This window comes from Apis florea, unplaced genomic scaffold, assembly GCF_048593485.1.
Source record: "Apis florea isolate Af1SG1 unplaced genomic scaffold, ASM4859348v1 contig_2274_pilon, whole genome shotgun sequence".
NCBI lineage: Eukaryota > Metazoa > Arthropoda > Insecta > Hymenoptera > Apidae > Apis > Apis florea.
Window position 1 is genome coordinate 2,602,250 of NW_028256550.1, and position 20,576 is coordinate 2,622,825.

Genomic DNA, 20,576 nt, shown 5'->3' on the forward strand with positions numbered 1-20,576 from the left:
CAATGATAAATATTACCCGTTCAAGATTGTTTTTAATTTGTTACAATAAATCAATACAATTTCTTTAATGGAACAAAATACTACGGTTATTTATCGTATAAATAATTGCACCATTTGTGCGACCAACGGGTGTTACATAGGAAATGCCAAACGGCAATTATGTGAATGCTACGAAGATATTTTCGATTTTGTAGCGAAGCATATTGTATTTATCGTTCCACACGAATAGCTAATGTACAAGCACTACTTAATTCAAACATCTGTTCTATCCGTCTTATTGTATTTTCTTTAAATTATTTATTTTATAGTTAATTTGTATTTATATATATGTATACAGATATATCCGATTATAATCAACTATTAAAATTATAATACAGCCAAATACTTAATTATAACAATCATTGTAAACATTGGTTGCAAGCTAGATGTTCCGTTTAATATCGCCCTATACAGACTGAAATATGTAGTTGTCAATATACAAATACTATGAACGGAACAACTGTATGATGTGCTCATAAGAGGGATATACAATGGGTTTTATTAATTATCATATGTACATACGGGCATGCATGCATACATACATACATACATACATACACACACACACACATACATACAAGCACGCATACATACAACATACATACATACATACATACGTATGTACGTACGTACATACGCAACATTCGCGCGGTTTGTACCTGTGTATGAATGTGTGCGTGTCTACATAATGTAATTGGGGAAAAGGATTTCGGCTTTAACGAATGTTAATGTTCTGAGTTGAAGCATTATTTAAAAAAATTATAAAAGAAAAGAATTTACTACAATTTATAAGCCCTTCAATATGATTTTAAATTCTCCTTACACTCTTTCCGTAATAATATTGATTATGTTTTGTAACATTAGCTCGACGGAGTGTATAGTAATTAGGCTGGTTAGATAACCAGTCAATATTTTGTGGAACATTCAAGAGTCTCTCTACGTCTGCACGGAAAATTGCAGAAATTTGGAAGCATATCCATTTATATTATCTGCTTCTTTCTTATTTTGTCGCATGTTACTAATAAAACTACCATTTTTGCATGAATCATTGAGATGAAATCTCAACATACTGAATTCTCTCGTTGTTATGAATATTTTATCTGCAGGAACATTTCTTTCATAGCGGTTGCAGATTGTCGTATTAACATAAACGAATGCCGCTTCTTATCCCATTTTTTGTGCAAAGGTTAAGACGTGGCAGTCGATGAACAGTCTGGCCGCACCATACGTGTAAATAACCAATATGTAAAAATGTATTACCTATCAATATCTACTTTAAATAATTCAATAAGGCTTTAGTCACATACAACGCGAATATTTTTTTATAATTTACTCAGCAATACTACTAAAAGTTTTTTTCAATTTTTTTTTTAGATATTTTTAGCATCGCGTCAAGCATCAAAAATACATTTTATAGTCTATGTAAGTACTTTTCGCGATGTATATATAATAATCAAATATCAGAAAATTATGGCAATTTTTCGAAGTTGCTGTTATGTTGGAACTTATAAATTCAGTTCCATTTCTAAAAATAAAAATATTTAAATATATCTAAATTTGTTTGAAACAAATTACGAATACTGTAGTTGCATTAAGTAAGTTTTCATATTTAACTTAAATTCCCATTATGGTTTTAATTTGTAATGTATTAATGTTCTTGTGTTAAAAATTATTTATCTTATTATATATGCTATTCCAGTTATGAACTGAATTCACAAAATTTTAATAAATTTACTTATTAATCGTATTTAAATTTTTAGTGAAAATATCACGGCACATTTACCTTAATAAAAACAAATAAAAAATACAGAAAATTTTTGAATCTGTACAAATATTGTATGCAAAGCATTAATTGGGCCATGTGGATTAAATACGCAAATGTTTTTGATTGTTTAGAAAAGTGAATAAAAGAGGGATGCAGCGGTAATATAAACAGATAAAGGATATGTAGGAGAATGGAGATAATGACATACTATAAAAACGCTAGTTTTAAATTAGAATGCCATCTTCTACCACTTCGACCAGTTCTTTGGAAGAAATAATGATTAAATCATGTCCCCTAACAATCCCACTATATCATGTCATATCGTGTCAGCATTTTTTTAGAAGCAGTGATTTCTAAAATCAACTATCTTCACTTAAAATAAATCCAAACACTTCTGCATTGTATATTGACGGTCACAATATTGATATAATTATATATTAAGCTAAAATATGTTTGGACATCGTGACCAATCACCTTTACTCTTACATTCCCAATATTCACCATTGTATACATAGCACAGACTGTCCGTATATGGATCCTGCTCTTTCTTAAACCATAAAGGTTCATAAGTTTCATATGGTAAACCTAATATAAATTAAATTTTCAATTATAATATATTCAAAATTATTAAACTATTAACTATTAAACAATTATTTCTTTCATTATTTTAAAATATATTTAATTATACCTTGAGCGGCTGCTTTTTCAGCTTCGTGTTCCCGTGCACGTCGAGAAGCTCTTTGTTTTTCTTCTAATCGAAGTTTTTCTGCATTCGCTTTGTCCCATTCACCATTTTCCATTAATCGTTGATCAGGCCTAAATCGGGAATCTGTAGGAGCTACGCCTTCTTCAACTTCATTAAGTTGACATGCTAATTCGGTAAAATTGTAATACTTTTCACTATCTTCACTAAAAGTAAAAATATTATAATACATAAAAATTTATATACTTTCCTTTTAATGTAATGCATAATTCAATTATATATTTACCAAGGCATACGACGTTTCCAGGCAAGTATATAAGGCCCTGTTTTGTATACTGGATTATCTGGTGTGCCAGATGTACTAATCACGGGAGCGATTTCTATTTTTGAATCCCACGTACCTTGTACTACCCATTTAACTTCATTGTCTGAATTCATGACTATTCCTTTTACTTTACGCTGACTATCTCTCGAAAAGTATGAATAGGGCGTGTACTTCAAATGGCACTTGATACCTTGTTTATGATTTACAATATCTGTATCACCACTTTGATCAACCCATAATTTTCCTACTATAATATTGTGTACAGTGGTAGTAACTTTTCGCCATGTATAATGGTGTGTACCATCAATTTCAAGGTGAGCAGTTCCTAATGGTATTACCTATAATAATTTTTAAAAAATTAATTATTGTAGATTTATATAAAAAGATTTATTAAAATGTTGTAAAACATTTAAAAAGTAAATTATAAAATCTACCTGGAGGTATTTCCCACGAAATTTAGATGCCATAGTAAATTCTTGCCAACAACGCCAGTTTCGGCCCTCGCAATGTTGCGCTAACATTGGAGGATGATGAGATACTTGTTCTGAAATCGCACGCCATCCTAAGTCTTCAACACGATCACATTCGTATGTTTCACCTAATAAAGGATTAAAAGGTTTGCCAGTTCTGGAAGCAGTTGTAGAATAACTAGATATAGTAAATGCAGCAACATAAGCCATTTGTTCACAGATATCTTTACATTCTGCTGCCCTGTTAAAAAATACAATATTTATTTTGTACATTTATATTATTTATATAATAATAATTTAATAAAAATTGAAATAAAATATACCTGTCAAGAATATCTGCATATTCATAATCTTCTGTAAGCCGTTGAAGCATACTAAGTGGTTCAGAAAAATTAACAGGCATTGGAATTTTTGACAAATCTTTACCAATGCAATTTTTCATAATACTCCATAAATTTAATGGATAATTTGGTTTTTCAGGTACCCTAGTTCTACGTTTTCGCCTATAACCTGTTACCCCGGTGCTGCCACTGCAGCCATTATTGGATTCCCAATTTGTCTGATATGAAATATATCAAAATATTAGATAAAAATTAATTATAAATTAATTTAAAATTTGAAAAATGAGAAATAAGAATCATTTACATTATCCAGATTGTCAGTGTTAGGAGCAGTGACTGGAGTTACCACTGTAGAATCGGTCACAATGCGAAAAGAATTTGTAGTAGCTGTCTCTGACAAAGGTAAAGGTGTCTGATCTCCTTCTGAACTAGAGCCATCGTCACTACCTTGCGAATCAGTTCGATCTCTTGAATTATTTGTTGGAACACCAGGTATACTTAAGGTAAAAGTATCAGATTCTTGTGCATCATAAAATTCTGCATTATCTTCTTCGTCTTCTGATGGAGAAGTTGTAACTGTTGTATCTACAACAATAATCAAAATTTTGCTCAGAATTTCACTATACTGATAATTAAATAAGTAACTAAACATATATATGCAAAGCTAAATGAGATTTAGTAAATCAATAAAACAGTTATTCAATTACAATCTTACAGCAAATTTTATAATTATAAATCTTCATTTATCACTTATAAATTTCTTATTAAGATTAAAGATAAAACGCGAATATATGAACACAAAATACAATAAAAGCTTTCATTACGATTATGCAAAAAAATATATATTTCGCGCCAATAAAAAATATAACACAAAGAATGAAAAATTGTTTGAACCTATGTAACCACACATGCCACTGCTCAAATTTATTTCACTTTACTTCTCTACTATGAAATATTCCTTCCACCCCTCCCCTGTTCTTATTATTTGTATCACTCCCCTTCCTAACCGATTGAATCGTGGTATGACAACTGCTGTTGCCATTAAGTTGTACCGTCCTCTACCCCCTCCAACTTCGGTCCACACCTGCAGTACTGGTTAAAGTAACGAACAATGAATCACTAAAGATGCTCGTACACAGTGATTTTTTTTACAGGTTACTATAATGTACCACCCATTAGGTTATGCTACATTCAAAGATCGGTTTGGCGCTCTTATTCAGTCTTTGCAGTCTAAAAATTTGATCGAAACTGTCGACCGTTATAAACTGTTGATAATAAATTTCTCCCCTTGCCCCGTTTAACTATCAGTTTAACATCTCTCCACTGATTCTCTCGAACACAATCGTCGAAAATTTCGACGTTCGACTAAGTATATTACATCAAATTTAATAGTGAAATCACGAAAAAAACTGTCAAAAAAGAAATTCACACAACACGGGAATTTGCAAGGCCACCTGAATCTGATTAAGCACCAAACTCGGGAGAAATGAAAGCACACTAATATGTGTATATATATATATATGCATATATCTATACTGTGTGTATCTATATATATATATATATATATGTATATATATATAAACTTTATATACATTACTATAGTATGCTATACAATATACTATGTGTCTTGCATGCATAGACTTTAAACTACATAAGTCACGATACCATTCAAATCAAGTAAAGTTACACGACTGCCATCTAGTTTAAGAACAATAAAATACAGGACGATAAAGGCGCGAAAATTCAAATATACATATTATATAGCAAAGCATATTAGTAAGCTTTTATAAAATAGATAAGCATGTATAAAATATGTAACTATATATAGCTGTGCACTATCATTTGATAAATACAGCATTCCTTACTACACTGAACATATGACTATATAACATACACTTCTAATAAAATCTCAATTAATATTACAAAAAGAAAGATTGCAATATATAAAATAATGTTGCGAACAATATAAATGCAAAAATATAAGCTCGAAAAAATATGAACAGTAAACGAATACTTGAATTTCGTTTTCTCAATAGCATATACAACAACAGTTAATATTCTTGCATCGAAACTAATTACAGCATTACTAATCACATTAATATAAAAAATATTATTACGCGAAGCTCTGTGTCCTCCTGTTGGAACTGCCGAAGGTAAGGCATGTTGTGCAGCCTCTTCCAAATGAGAATGTTGCCTAGCCAATTGCTCTACCATTTTTTCTATTCGTACTTTCTGATCGCGCTCATGTTGCAGCATCTTTTTCCATTTTGGTTCTTGTTGCTGCGCTAATTGCAAATATTCATTGCTTGCCTGGAATTAGAATTCTTTCTAATTTCTTACACGACCGATATAACTTCAACATTTTTGAACGTAACATTAAATTACTAAATGTCATTTTGTTATTTTTTTTATAATTTCTGTTATAGTTATATTAATATATTGTAACTTTGTGTTATTAATTCTATTATTACAAAATTTAACGAAAATAAAGATAAACAATATCTAATTATTTTGTAAATCTGTTTTATAAATCAATAACACTAGAAATAGAGTAATAAGATTAGAATAGGGTAATTTTGTATGATGTTGTCCAGAAATTTTAATCTGAATATTAGTCTTAACGATGGCCTTTCAACTTACATTAACCATAGCACTGGCTGCGATGCGAAAGAGTGTGGCTCGTTCACTGACTGTCTTTATTTTTGTCCCTAATTCGGCCGATGGAGGCTCCAACGCTTCAAGCTCGTTTAAGATTCGCTGAAGCATTGTCCCTTTTTTTACTAATAAATCATTACATGCTTGTAAATTTTCTAAACGCTGCGATAGATCCTTTACAGAGACTTGTTCTGGTTTTTGACTGTCATTATCTTGAAATTCCTCCTCCTCTTCTTCTGAAACAAATTTTATACTACATAACATAATTGTTTTAAAGTTTAGTGCAAAAGATTTGATATTTATTGAAACTTGTATTTATTTTAGACGAAAAGTCTATGAATTCTTCAAAAGAAGATAATACATAACAACAATATTGACAATAAAAACATATTTATAATTTAATTTTGTGAAAAGAGTTCCCAACGAAAAAATAGTTTTAATTAATTAATGGCTGAATTAATTTCCTTAAATTATAATTTTTAGGTCGAAAATAAGAAACAAATATATCTTATATTATAAATATATAAATATGTTATGTATTAAATCGTATATTAAATAAAAAATTGCTACGCTTTAAAAACATTGATAAAAGAAATAAATGTAGATCAAGTGCTAAATATTCATATTCTTAATGTATTTTTTTTGTCTTTGTTTCATTTATCACTCAGACTTTTACGTTATTTATTACATCATTTGCATAAAAAAAAACTTACACAAATTCAAAGAGTTTATATATATCAATTATTTTGAAATTCTATTGAAAACAATAGAATTTCAATGCTGTGATTAATCAATAATTTTATTAATTTTCTTTTTTGTGATATAAAATATAATACATATATATCATTAATTCACAGATATTACAAAGATGTTCATTATGAAAAATTAAAATTAAAATAGAATATATTTTATTCTAATATTGAAGTAGCTAATAAAAATCAAAGAAATATAAATCTATTGTATCTGATTCTCAATTGCGATCGAGATTTATATTATTATATAATTCTTGCATCGTTCATTGTTCATCTATTGATTACCATTGATGTAAATGTTAGAAGAGCTGCTATAAACAATTGTCTTTATTAATAGATTTATTAATTGAAAATAATAATTGATTCCTGTTCAGAATTATCGGCCAATAAAATAAGAGAAAAAGAATCAATTTTATGAAACGCTAAATCAAAATTGGATTTATTGAAGACTTTATAAATAATTATATTATTAAGTTATTATTATTAATATAATAATTATAATAAGTTATTAATATTTTTTACGATTATCTGATATCACAATCAGCATATATTTAATATTCACAATAAGAACCAAATTGCTCAATCGATTTAATAAATATGACCATCATTGTTCTTAAATGAAACTTAAGGTTGAATAGAATTTGAAGACATAATAAATATAACAAATTCTAAAGATTACTTAAGATTATTTTCTAAAAATTATATATACTTCTCACTTCTTTTACAAAATGATTAAATTTTTCTTTTTCTCTAGTGCAGTTTATCTAATGTACATCCAGTTAAAGATTTCAATTTAAAACTATTCGCATAAATTTATTACGTAAATAATAATTTTAACAAATGATTCTTTCTCTCTTTCACAAATGTGAAATAGAAAACGAATGATCATTTCTGGGTACAGACCAGATTCCATGGCCTGGATAGCCTTGGCCTTCGCCAACTCAAGGGCCGTGACCCATTGCTGACGTTCTACCTCTGTCGCTGCCTTGATATGGAAGGTTTGCGTACCACCGTTGCTCACAACGAATGTGCAAGCGTCCACGGTGTGTATTAAGGCCCCGTGCAAGGATATTGTGCCGCGGCACGTGTGCGACATCTCCGCGGGATTTCTAAACAAAGAAGAGAAATAGCGACAGTTCCGTGGACATATTCTTCTATCGCTTAAGAACCGAATGACACAGAGAAAGACAGACGTGAGTTTGCAAGTTAGTCGCTTGCTGCGTCTAATGTAAGTCTGAGGTTTATCCAAGCCAAAAATAGAACATTTCCGGTTCACCCAAAGAATGATTACACATAATTGGATTATACGCATGCACGGGTTATACATGTTACCGTGAAAGCGATTAATTACAATTCTTCGAACTCTCTCTTTCTCTATCTATTTCTGAGAACTTTGAATACCAATTAAACACGTGGACATGGACCTAACCTGAAACGAAGCAACAACTCGAATATGAGAATATGCAATAATAAATCCACGATAAGATGAAACTTATAGACAAAATGCTAATAACTTTTCTAACTATAATTAAAATTCTACTACTGATGCAGTGAATTTATCGTTTATATATTGTACCAGATCTGAATATAATTGATGACTTATCACAACTGTAATTTATTATAATAATTCTGTGAAACTTCGAAGAAATTTTATACAACCATCAAAATAGGTGTACTACTTTTACGGTAACATTTATACCGTAGCAAATCAAATGAACAATGACAGTCTGTGTTAATCTGTGACAATATATGATATTGTATGCATAAAGTGTAAAGAGCGTAGAAAATGAAGTTCATGTAGAGATTAGCGAGATTGATTATATATTTTTTTTTCCAAGCAGGCCCATTACCATTTATACGATTGTATTTTTCTTTTTTTACACACAAATGAAAGAACAACCCAACGGTAATTTAATAAAGAAATAAAAAAAAAATGTACAATACTTAAAAGCTGATCTGATGATTGAAAGAAGGGGAACAGATAGCTCGCGGATCGTGTCATGCACTTTAGGGTCAATGAAATTAAATCTAACACGCAAGAATCGAGACTTTGTACACGATGAAAGAATAATCATGCTAACGCGTTCAGAAATTATTATTGCATATTGTCCGCATAGATCACAGGCATTTTCACAAAATTATTTTTTATTTATATTTTATTTATCTAAAAGTCTATTATAAAATAGACGTTCTCGTATTCCAAAATAACAAGTGATATATCTCACATATATTACTCCTGTGTGACACGTTAAATACCTCAAGTCTATTGATTGTAGAGATTTCATATGAATTTAATAGGCAGGAAAAATGCAGGTGTGAAATGTATAAACAAATTGTGCGTATATAATAAAACATCGAGGAGACAGAACGAGACAAAGCTCATAAAAAATGGACAGAAAACTTACATTTTTATTATCATTGAACACTGTTGAATATAATGAAGTTCTAGTCATAACGAATAAACAATTAAATAAAATGATTTTGCTAAATACAACATATTAATGTAAATTGAAATGACTGTGTAATGTATCATAGAAGGTCTAATTTGATTTTACTGTTAGATTAAAATTCTTAAATAATTGAATATTATTATAAAATATTGAAATTAAAAGAAAAAGATTTTATTATTGATAGAAAATATTCTTGCATCACTATTTGAAAATTATTCTTACAGGAATCAATAGTGTAAGATAATTAGAAAATCAGATTCTCACGCATTACGTAAGAACAGAATAACTTTACTGGAATAAATTCATAATGTTTGCGGCATAAAAATCAATCGATAAAATAATGAATAGTTTCTTTCATTGAAAATATTTAATAAATTAAAATTATCGATATTCGTTGATACCAGCTCATCTATTCGTGCTATAATTATTTCTTGGAACATTCCCAAGCTAGTAAAATCTTTACACATTTTGCAAAGACCTTCAGGATACTTCCTGAACGAATCTGGAACTACCAACAGAATGAAGCGATATATGTTTTATATCGCGGTAAATACGTATATACGCACGTATTTATATGTACACATAGAACACAAAAATATACAATTTTAATAATTTTTAAGTACGATTAAATTTTAATCAAAGAAATGATGTGAAGGGATGAGGATAATTTTGTAAATTAGATCTATGAAGGTGAAGGTAAGAAATGGATAGGAAGCAAATAAATTTATTAGGAACATTGAAAATGTATTAATAATAAATCAAATATATATGTGTATATATATATAATATACATACACACACATTTATATAAATATATATATATATTATATATATATATATATATATATATATATAATATGATAAGGAGTTGATAATGAAATGAGAATGAAACTCGAACATCGTCTTTGTCTGTTTTAATTAAAAGTTCGATTTAAAGAAGATTCAGGATATTTCGGCTTTTTCGATAATCTTACTTACTCGGAGGCTCTGCCAGCCTTCCGCTTGCGTCGTGTTGATATCTTTGGCCCCCCTGTTGGTTCAGCCCTAAACAGTCCATAAAACAAATAGACCCCGTTCACATTGTGTAACATTGTATAAAAACGATATTTTTTTGTTTTTTTCTGTTTCGAGAATAAAATATCTATATATTTTTTTCTGTTCCTATTTATCCTACTTGGATTTTCGCGATATTGCGATGTTCCTTCTTTCGTTCATATTTATTTTATTGTTGCCTTTTCTTCCACTCTTTTCCTTTCTCTCTATACTCATACTCTCTTTCTCTTTCATTCTACCTTTCTTTCCTTTTTATATAGCAATAGTGCAACCATCACGTTCGTGCGTTGCGTATAAGTACAATACTTTGTGCGAGAAGCATTTTGACGTTCACAAAGTTGTAGTTTGTGTAAAAATAAAATTGCAGGACATACTGTTTTTGCAATTTGCGAGATATTGCAAACTCAAATCACACAACTGTGCCAAGCGGAAAATTAAAAGAAGATCTAGGCATTGCATGTTGTCAGGGAACGTGGATGTTCTAAATATAAAGAAATTGAATAGTAGAATTTTCGAGGCATATATGTTATATTCCTTAGTATTTTCTCACCTGTATCCACGATCAGTAATTCTGAGATTGAAAGATCGAATTTTATTCGCAGAAATAAATAATTATAAACTTATAAACTTTTTATGATTAATAATGATTAAACAATATTTCTAATTCTTTCTAAATAATTTTCTTCAATAATATAATTCATAAATTACATACAGAAGTAAATAAAATTATTAAATATAAAATTTTATTGTACTGAAAAAAAGAAAAAAGTAGAAGGCAAATATGCAATAAATTTTCTCTGATGCGTATGACAAATGTAAGCGAATATATATACAAAATATATGGTCTTTCTGACCAATCAATATTTCTTTCAATACTTTCTAATTTTTTTTAAATATAAATTTCAATGTGTTTTGTGGCATGTACATGCTCAGGATATATTGCTTGTACTAGAATGGATAAGTATGGAATATGTAAATATGAGTTTTAAACGAAATTATGATTAATTTTAATTAAATATACTTGGATAAACCATATATAATAATATCCATAATTGAATCTGCACACTGGCCGTTTATTATATACATGCAACTTCAAACTGTTAAATTTAGTGTTATATTTTATTTATTATATTCTTAAACATAGACTATTTAAGGCACTGAAAAAATCACAAATAAGATTTAATATATAAAACATATAATCCAGAGCTGTTCCTTGAATATATTTTCATATATTATTTATATTATGTTATTTTTTTTTTTAAGTTTATACATATGTAATTTTTTATTATTATATTTAAATAAAAAAATATATGTTAATAAAAATAATGTTTTTTATTTCTGATATTATATATTATGCAAATATATTATGAAAGTTTATGTATATATTTTTGAACATGTTTGTTGTTTGTAAGTTTGTAAATATTTTTATGCTTATATATCGTATTTTATGCGAATGGTTGTTTTTTTTTTAAATTTTCTTTGTTCTTTTTCATCTAATTGGAAATAAAATATTATAAATCTTCATATTCTTCTTCATTCAGACTTCATATCATCATATTATTTATACTTAACAGATGGTTGAAAAAGGTTATATGACTAATTGTCATTTTTTCTTTTCAAATTATGTTTTTATATAAAATTAAATTGAAAATGTCATTCCATAAAATTAATTTTATAAAAATAAATATAATTAAGTATTATATATGTACAATATTTTGAAATGTGTATAATAATTAAAGGAAAAGAACAGCTCCGTATTGTATTCAAGATAATTTTTTTAATAATAACTGTCATTATTGTGCTGTTGAAAAAACAGCAAAATTATAAGATGAAAATCATTAAAGAAATATTTTATTACAATAAAATATCACATCAATTTTTAGCGTAATTTATGAAAATAAAATAGCTTAAAGGAAAGTACTGACACGTAGGAAACTACCTGTAATACGACAGTAGGCCATTTGACAGGACGAACCACCTTCGTTGATAACCTTTTAAATAATTAGTCCATTTAAAAAGCCAGCCTTTCATCTCCTGTGTACCATGTTGAGTCTTTGAATCACCCATTTTAGTATACGTTGCGTGCTCACACGTGTTTTTCCTGAAATTATAATGCACTCCAATATTTGCGTACACATCACCCGTGTCGTACAGCCACCATTTTGATATTCTTCTAGCCCACAGACTGTGCGCTCTTAGATCGAAATTGTACTTATACACACTGTTCGTAAGTTTGCAATATACCAGCAGCAATACCAACAGATTCAAGAGCGTGCCTTAAAAGCACGATATATTCGGAAATAGTATAGATCCTTCTTTTACACGGCGTGGTGACCAGTCACGTTCTCGGTGACGGCGCCTAACCTTTATTACCGAGTCATCTATATAATATTCATATTCGTGTATACAAATACATATAAATTTGATTACGGGTAATCTGTGATTTTGCAAATTTTTTTAATTATTTTCCTTTAGTTTTTTTCTATTTTTATGAAAAAAGAACAATTTCAATTGAAAGTGTTACAAATAAAAACAATAGTAGATAATTTGAATAATATAGAATTTTCACATAACAAATTTCAAAATAAAAAATTGTAATAAAGATTTTTTAAAATATGTAGCATATGTTCTCTTTTTTGCTTTGTATTGTTTAAATTCTATTGAATTAGAGTTTGAATGAATAAAAAGTTACTAGTATGCATTTGTTAAAATGAAAGAAATCCTAGGGTTACTGTCACTCTTGACGTTTTCCTATTAATCTTAATTAAGAAAAAGAAATTTCATACATGTCACGTGCATTACAATTCTTGTAAACGATGGCAAATATGAAATATATAATTATTTAATATCACGTGGATATATTTACTCGACAGAAATTAACGAAACTTTTACATACTTTTTGGAACGAATACGCCAACGAAAATACATTCGTTCTGTCATTTGGCAAAATATGCGTACGGTCTGCTCAGACAAATAGTTCCGTTTGGGAGAAATGTCATAAAGAAGCACTCAGTACACTCTTCGATTAGATGTTTGATACTGACCATTATCTCCAAATGAAACCAAGCTCTTAATTTATCTGAGCAGATCACACAACGTAAGAAGTACTCAAGTGCCTCTTCATTCTATCCTACGAAGAATGTATATTACAAATTTCAATGTATTAATAACTATGTAGTCACCTCACGTATTTGTAGCGTATATATACAAAACACAAAAATGCGAATTTTCTGATCAATTTTATATATTAATTTTTTGACTTAATTAAATAATTTAATGTTTTTTATATTGATAAGTTTATTACTTTTATGCTTAATAAGCAAAGTTGTGGAAAATAAAATTCAATGTCATTTTACTTTATCGATAACACAAAAACGAATATCAATGTTATCGACTTAGCTCGTTATTCATTTAAAATAATAAAGATTTAAAATAATAATATTATAAAATAACATTTCAATAAAATATATTCAAACATAAATAAATAATAAAATAAGTAAATAATATATTATATTAGTAAATATAATAAAAATGATTAGAATATAATAAACATAATTTTAAAGGAATTTTAAAGAAAATATATGTCAAAAATATATATTTTATATATATATATATATATATATATATATATATATATAAAGAGTGATATAATAATGTTCTTATCAGTATCGTAATTTATTGTCTTCAAAGATTAATTTTTCTATAATTTTTTTATTATTTTTAATAAATAATAAATTTATAATTTAATAGTTTTCGTATAATAAAAATAATAATTTTCCATAATATTTCATATTTTTTAATAATTTTACGATAAAAATTCATATTGTATTTTTTTAGTGATATTATTAAGTAGTGAAATTATTAAAAGATTAAATATTTAAATCTTTTATATATAACTTTAATAATAATCAATAAAATTATTTTCTAAGATTATCATTTTAAATTGTAGAGAGCGCAAAAAACACTGATTTTTCCAATTGGTATTTCAATTTTAGTGACAAACATAGACTTACTATGATACAAGATAAGATATTACAACTTCATTATATCTAATCTGTGATCTAAAATTCAATTTTATTAAGTTTTAAATATTTAATCAGTAAAATGAAATTTATTATTTATAATTTTAAAATATAATTTATAAATATTGCTTTCTTGTAAGTCTTTGTTTAAGTTTAAAAAAATATATCGTTTTATTTTTATTTAATTTATTAGAATTCTTAAACATTATTTATAAAACAAAATTATTTTTAAATAATTTTACTAAATTAATTTGAATTAAAGTGAATTTTTGATTAATTTGGATTAAAAATAATTATTAATATAATCAAATATCTAATAAATAAATTATTGTAAGTTTTTTTCTTATGATCGCTTATCTTCAAATAATTTAAATAAATTTATACTGGTGCATTTATAAAATAAAATTCTTTGATTAAATAAATATATATAAACTTTCTTAAATTAAAAAAGAAATATAATAAAAATGATTTTTACCAATTGAAATTTAAAAAATGTAAATAATAAATAATCAAAATTGACATTACTTTCTCTTAACCTAAATTAAAAAGACATCTTTTTTTTATAATTAAAAGAATATAATTATTTTTATATGTTATATTGTATAAATAATATATATAATATATATAATTATTATATAATAAAACATAGATCCAGATATTAACTATTACATATTTTAAAATTTATTATTTGGTAAAATTTATTATTTAAATAGAAAAAAAGTATTTAAAATAAATCATGCTAGCTATTATTATATATAGTTTTTTAAAGTTAGTATGTTTTGAACACCCAGTAGAGAAACTCGACGCAAGTCTGCGCCTGTCAACCAGCAGTTGACCTGTGTAGTTAACTGTGATAGTTGACTGATCGCGCGCTATTATATTTTTCTGTGTTTTCGTATTTTGTCACGATTTTTTCGTTCATAAATCGTGTAGTATACATGAGGTGATGAGAGAATCTGCAAAAGGGCCAAACTTCGGACCGCCCAGGTAAAATACCTTTATCTCTAAAATATTCCTTCAAGACATAATCTGGGGTAAGGGAGTAGCAACCTCTTGGGGCCACAGCTAGTCACGTGACCCTTCTGTTTACCAAAATGGTGTACATTTATGTTTTATAAGTAATTTTCAATTTTTTCTAATAGTTATTAATTTATCTGTGACATGTATAATAAAATAGAAACAGAATTACAGTGAGGTTACCGTTAGCGTTAATATTTCATAACGAGTAATTGTAGCTCGTATTATATTCGCGCTACATTTGGTTGTCACAAACGATTGTAGCGAAAGTTTGAAAGTAGTTGTACGAAAGTGTCTTTCGTATACATATAAGATCTCGATTTTTCTATTATTTATTAGAATTATTGCAATTCATTACGAATTTTTTGAGTATATTTATTCACGATGGGATAATTGCCTTATTAATTACGCAATTTTTTTAAACTCTGACCTATTGGATTACTATTTTTTTGCGTTCCCATTCCGGATGACTGAACTTCATATCTTTATGTAATTACTTTGAAAGTAATTTTGATCGTTGTATTTCATAGTTTGATGCCACTAATTTTTTTATTTTATATTTTAAAGGGGGTGACCGAAGTTGTACAAGGCCTATTTTCATTACTGACAATGTTGAATACAAAGCATTGCAGGTATATATATTATGTTTTTATTTTTGAAGACTTTTATGTTATAGATATTAACATATTATATTTACAGTAATTACAGATGATCTCTGATATAGGTTAGTGCAAGCAAAAAGCACTTTCAAATAGGACATCTAAATGTCAGAAGGTGTCCTAGCATAACGTTTCATGCTTTGGCCAGGCATTTTTAAAGATGGCCACGTATCAAGTTGACTATCAGTGGTTAGTCTTTGAATTAATATTAATTTTACCATTAATATATCATTATTTTTAATATAATATTTATATTGTTATTAATATGAATAATAAATTAAATAATTTATAATTGAAGTTCATATTGATATTCAACTACAAGTCAAGTATTATTTTAGGGCTTATACCATAATGGATTCATCTAGAATATCCACATTCCTAATATCAATTTTATTGATAGTCTATGGTAGTTTCCGATCTTTAAACATGGAACAAGAAGCTAGAGAAAGAGAAAAAGAAAAGGAACGTGGTAATTTATTGACTGGAATTTTGAGTAACAGTAGCACAGCAAATGCAGATGGTGCTAATGGAAGAGTTCAAACCTTAAATACAATGCATGCTCTCTGTCTACCTCTTGGTGCTTCCATTTCTCTACTCGTCATGTTTTTCTTTTTTGACAGCATGCAAATGCTTGTAGCAATCTGTACAGCTAGTAAGTTTTATGGGACAATAATTTTTTTACTTTAATTACTGTTATTATTATTTAAATAAAGAATAGCTATGAATATCAAAGATATTTCTCTTACAGTTGTAGCTGCAGTTGCACTGGCATTTCTCCTTTTACCCATGTGTCAATATATTATTAGACCATGTTCAGATGGTAACAAAATATCTTTTGGTGTATGTGGAAGGTTTACTGGTGCAGAATTACTTTCATTTTCATTAAGTGTGAGTATAGTATGCATTTGGGTACTGACTGGACATTGGCTTCTTATGGACGCAATGGGTATGGGACTATGTGTAGCATTCATTGCATTCATTCGATTACCTAGTCTAAAGGTATCCACCATATTATTAACTGGATTACTCATTTATGATGTCTTTTGGGTTTTCTTTTCATCCTATATATTCAGCACAAATGTAATGGTTAAGGTAAGTTTGAAGAAACTTATTAAATAAACATTTATATTAAATTATTTTTATTTTATCAATGGCAGGTAGCAACTAGACCAGCAGATAATCCAGTGAATCTTGTGGCTAGAAGGTTGCACTTAGGTGGTGTAGCAAGAGAAGCACCAAAACTTCCATTACCTGGAAAATTAGTATTTCCATCGATGCATCAAGCAGGACATTTTTCGATGTTAGGCCTTGGCGATGTTGTTATGCCAGGATTATTGCTTTGCTTCGTTTTACGATATGACGCGTACAAAAAGACTCAATTGTTACCCGGTGGTTGTGAAACAGGAGTTCCACCGCCGCGTCACATCAATCGCATTAGTTATTTCCATTGTTCACTCATTGGTTATTTTCTTGGTTTACTTACTGCTACTGTAAGCTCTGAGGTGTTCAAAGCTGCGCAACCTGCCTTATTGTACCTTGTGCCCTTTACTTTATTGCCATTACTTACAATGGCATATTTGAAGGTACTTTACATTTAATATTTCTTTTAATATACTTTTTATATTGACACCGTAATAATTGTAATAAATATGATATTTATAGGGAGATTTACGTCGAATGTGGAGCGAACCATTCATATCTCAACAACCTTCCAAACATATGGAAGTTTGACAACAATCATGGGTTTGTGTATATTACACATTATGGAAAGAAAACTAATTGTAAAATCCTATTGTCACTTATCATAACATCCTTATTTTTATCAATGTCATTTAATGTAAGTAATTTTTTTTATACTTGCGTCTTTTAATGCTACAATGCAAATTACACAATTTCATACACGGGAAAAATAAAATATACTATATTTTGACATTGATTTAATATAAAATTAAAAATATAATACAAACGGAAAAGTCTTTTTATTAAATTAAAAGATAAAGCTGTTTTTGAAAAAGTTTTATATTTAAAATACTGATTATAGTAACGTTCATTTTATATCTTAAATTCAATATTAAATAAATAAATGAACGTATAAATGATATCAATTACTATTTCTGTAAATGAAAACGCGTTCTAAAATTCATTTGAAAAATGGATACATATTTTTTTTTAATTTTACAGTGAGTTTATTATACAAATTTTTAATATTTCAAAATACACAATTTTTTTATTCCTTTTTTTTTTACATTAAAAATAAAATATATATACATATTAATAATTTCACTATAACACCGTTACAAATGTATGTGATATTCTGTGCAAAAAGATTCTTTTTAATTTATATTGTTTACCAGACTATTATATGTAACGTGTAGTTATGGATAGAATAATTTAATAATTATTCGACGATTTCGATAAAAATCTAGTAAACGTATGCGTGTAGGTTGTGATTTTCTTTTACGTGGAGCTAGCATTGAACAAAGCATTCTTTATGCAAACATGTATATAAATTTTGGTTTTTATAAACTTAAGGAAAAGTTTACAGTTCGTTATTAGAATAAATAGCAAGCAATTTCTATTTGCCAAATGTCTTGCTAACTTTATATAGCACGTTGGAAAATTTTGATGAAGCGAAAAATGAATGTTGTGAAATTTTATTGTCAAAAAGAAAAAAGAAATTGTGTATTCATATTTTGATTTTCAAAGACTATGTCTTCGATAAGAAAGAAGGATTTATGATTGAAAAATAGAGATTTTAACTAAGCTCTTGCTATGGATAGGCACCAGAAAGACTTTATATGTTTATTTAAAAACAAGACTGAAAGTAATATTGTATGAAAGCCAACATATTTAGAAGTCTGTCTCTCTTTCAAAAGAAAATCAATATTTCTGTTCAATTTTCATTATATCAATTTATAATATCATAGATTGATATGATACAATATATTATTATATGTAATACAATATTACACAATATGTCTCAAATAGAATAATTGCTTTCATAATATTCATATTACTTATTGTAGATTATGAAAAATTTAGACTTTAAAATGTGTTAGTTGTTTACTGTTTGTTTTTATAATACTTTATTCATTACATTCTAAAGATTACGAACGAATTATATGTATGTATATTTGAATTTTGATCTGTAAATATATTTTATGGATAAGAATATTTTAAGAAAAGCGGTACGTTTTTTAATGTAATCTGTTTTACATCTAGAATGATATAACATGGTATTAGATGAGATAAATCACCGAATACAGATAATATTGGTTTAAAATAATCATAACTTGTACACTTGTATATTGACATAGAAATTAAACTCTAAACTTTACGTGGACGAAAAAAAAAAAAAAAAGCATATTGCAATCTTATTAATTAGAAAAATTTCGGTACTTCATTTTTCTCTTTTCGTCCTTATTTTTATAATATTAATAGATTGATGTTAGTGTTATACAAAAACTAATAATTCTAAATTTTCTAAAAATGAATAAAATATTATTTATATACGCGATGATTTTTTGCTTACATTAATATGGATCAGAGAATTTAAGCAATTTTTACGAGATATCATATACAAGCTGTTTAATATCTTACTCATAAAAATACTCTTTTTGATACGATTAGTTTTTGTATAAAACTGTAATTCTTCCTATATTTTATTCACCTGTCCATAGCACAAGCAGTTATTCTTATTCATTATATGTCCTGAAATAATCTTTGGACACATCATTTCAAATCATATAGAAGAAATATCTATTTCTCTTATAAAATATAAGAACATAAGTGACAAAATATATTTTAACTACTTCCGTTATAAACGTAAAAAAAAAAAAAAGAAAAAAAGAAAAAAAAAAGAAAAAAAAGACTTGAGATCATTGTTCAAGAGGATAAATTTAATAATTTAATAATTTTGCGTTTTATTAAAATTTAGAAAGCTTAAAACTCATTTTATGGTTTATTTTTTTCTTTGCTAAATTTTTGTTCTTCGTTTTAAATTATGCAGCATTAATATTTCATAATTTTTTATATACAATTTTGAAATTTTTTTTCTTAAATGTACATATTACATATATGTATATTATTAATATTAATATTCTATACATTAATTTTATATTATTAATTTCAATTCGATTTATTACAATTATTGCCAATTATCCAATTGATTTTTGTTAGTTAAATATTTTAGTTGAAAAACAAAAAATATTTCATCAGAGATATTATGCAATAATAAAATGTGTTTCAATGCTTTCGTTGTTAGAGTGAAATCCCTGAATTATTTTTTGTATAGGAAAATGATTATATTATGTTCTTGCTTTAAT

At 27.3% G+C, this 20,576-nt stretch overlaps 2 protein-coding genes across 12 annotated transcripts; one reads left to right on the forward strand and one right to left on the reverse strand.

Annotated features, from left to right (window-relative positions):
- Window positions 1-12: 12 nt before the first annotated feature.
- On the reverse strand, window positions 13-13,929 carry Osbp (oxysterol binding protein). Of its 9 annotated transcripts, none has more exons than XM_086902924.1 (12): window positions 13,736-13,929; window positions 12,493-12,654; window positions 10,479-10,544; window positions 7,954-8,159; window positions 6,284-6,534; window positions 5,761-5,953; window positions 3,948-4,228; window positions 3,626-3,861; window positions 3,267-3,543; window positions 2,794-3,170; window positions 2,493-2,713; window positions 13-2,389 (listed from the first exon to the last, which is right to left on the reverse strand). In XM_086902924.1, the coding sequence occupies exons 2-12, from the start codon at window positions 12,618-12,620 to the stop codon at window positions 2,247-2,249; spliced, it is 2,379 nt and encodes a 792-aa protein (XP_086759050.1). In that variant the 5' UTR covers window positions 12,621-12,654; window positions 13,736-13,929; the 3' UTR covers window positions 13-2,246. The 9 variants fall into 9 exon arrangements, with proteins under 9 accessions (XP_086759050.1, XP_086759045.1, XP_086759044.1 ...); XM_086902919.1 differs by lacking the exon at window positions 13,736-13,929 and adding an exon at window positions 13,450-13,727 and having other exon boundaries at window positions 6,284-6,531; XM_086902918.1 differs by lacking the exon at window positions 13,736-13,929 and adding an exon at window positions 13,450-13,727.
- Window positions 13,930-15,375: 1,446 nt separating this feature from the next.
- Window positions 15,376-19,649, forward strand: SppL (signal peptide peptidase-like protein). 3 transcript variants are annotated; one of them, XM_003698883.4, is made up of 7 exons: window positions 15,376-15,562; window positions 16,160-16,224; window positions 16,292-16,440; window positions 16,590-16,903; window positions 17,000-17,343; window positions 17,409-17,834; window positions 17,914-19,649. In XM_003698883.4, exons 3-7 carry the CDS (start codon window positions 16,412-16,414, stop codon window positions 17,980-17,982), a joined length of 1,182 nt encoding a protein of 393 aa, XP_003698931.1. In that variant the 5' UTR covers window positions 15,376-15,562; window positions 16,160-16,224; window positions 16,292-16,411; the 3' UTR covers window positions 17,983-19,649. The 3 variants fall into 3 exon arrangements, with proteins under 3 accessions (XP_003698931.1, XP_086759238.1, XP_012349463.1); XM_086903112.1 differs by having other exon boundaries at window positions 15,388-15,562; window positions 16,317-16,440; XM_012494009.3 differs by lacking the exon at window positions 15,376-15,562 and adding an exon at window positions 15,956-16,081.
- The last annotated feature ends 927 nt before the right edge of the window (window positions 19,650-20,576 follow it).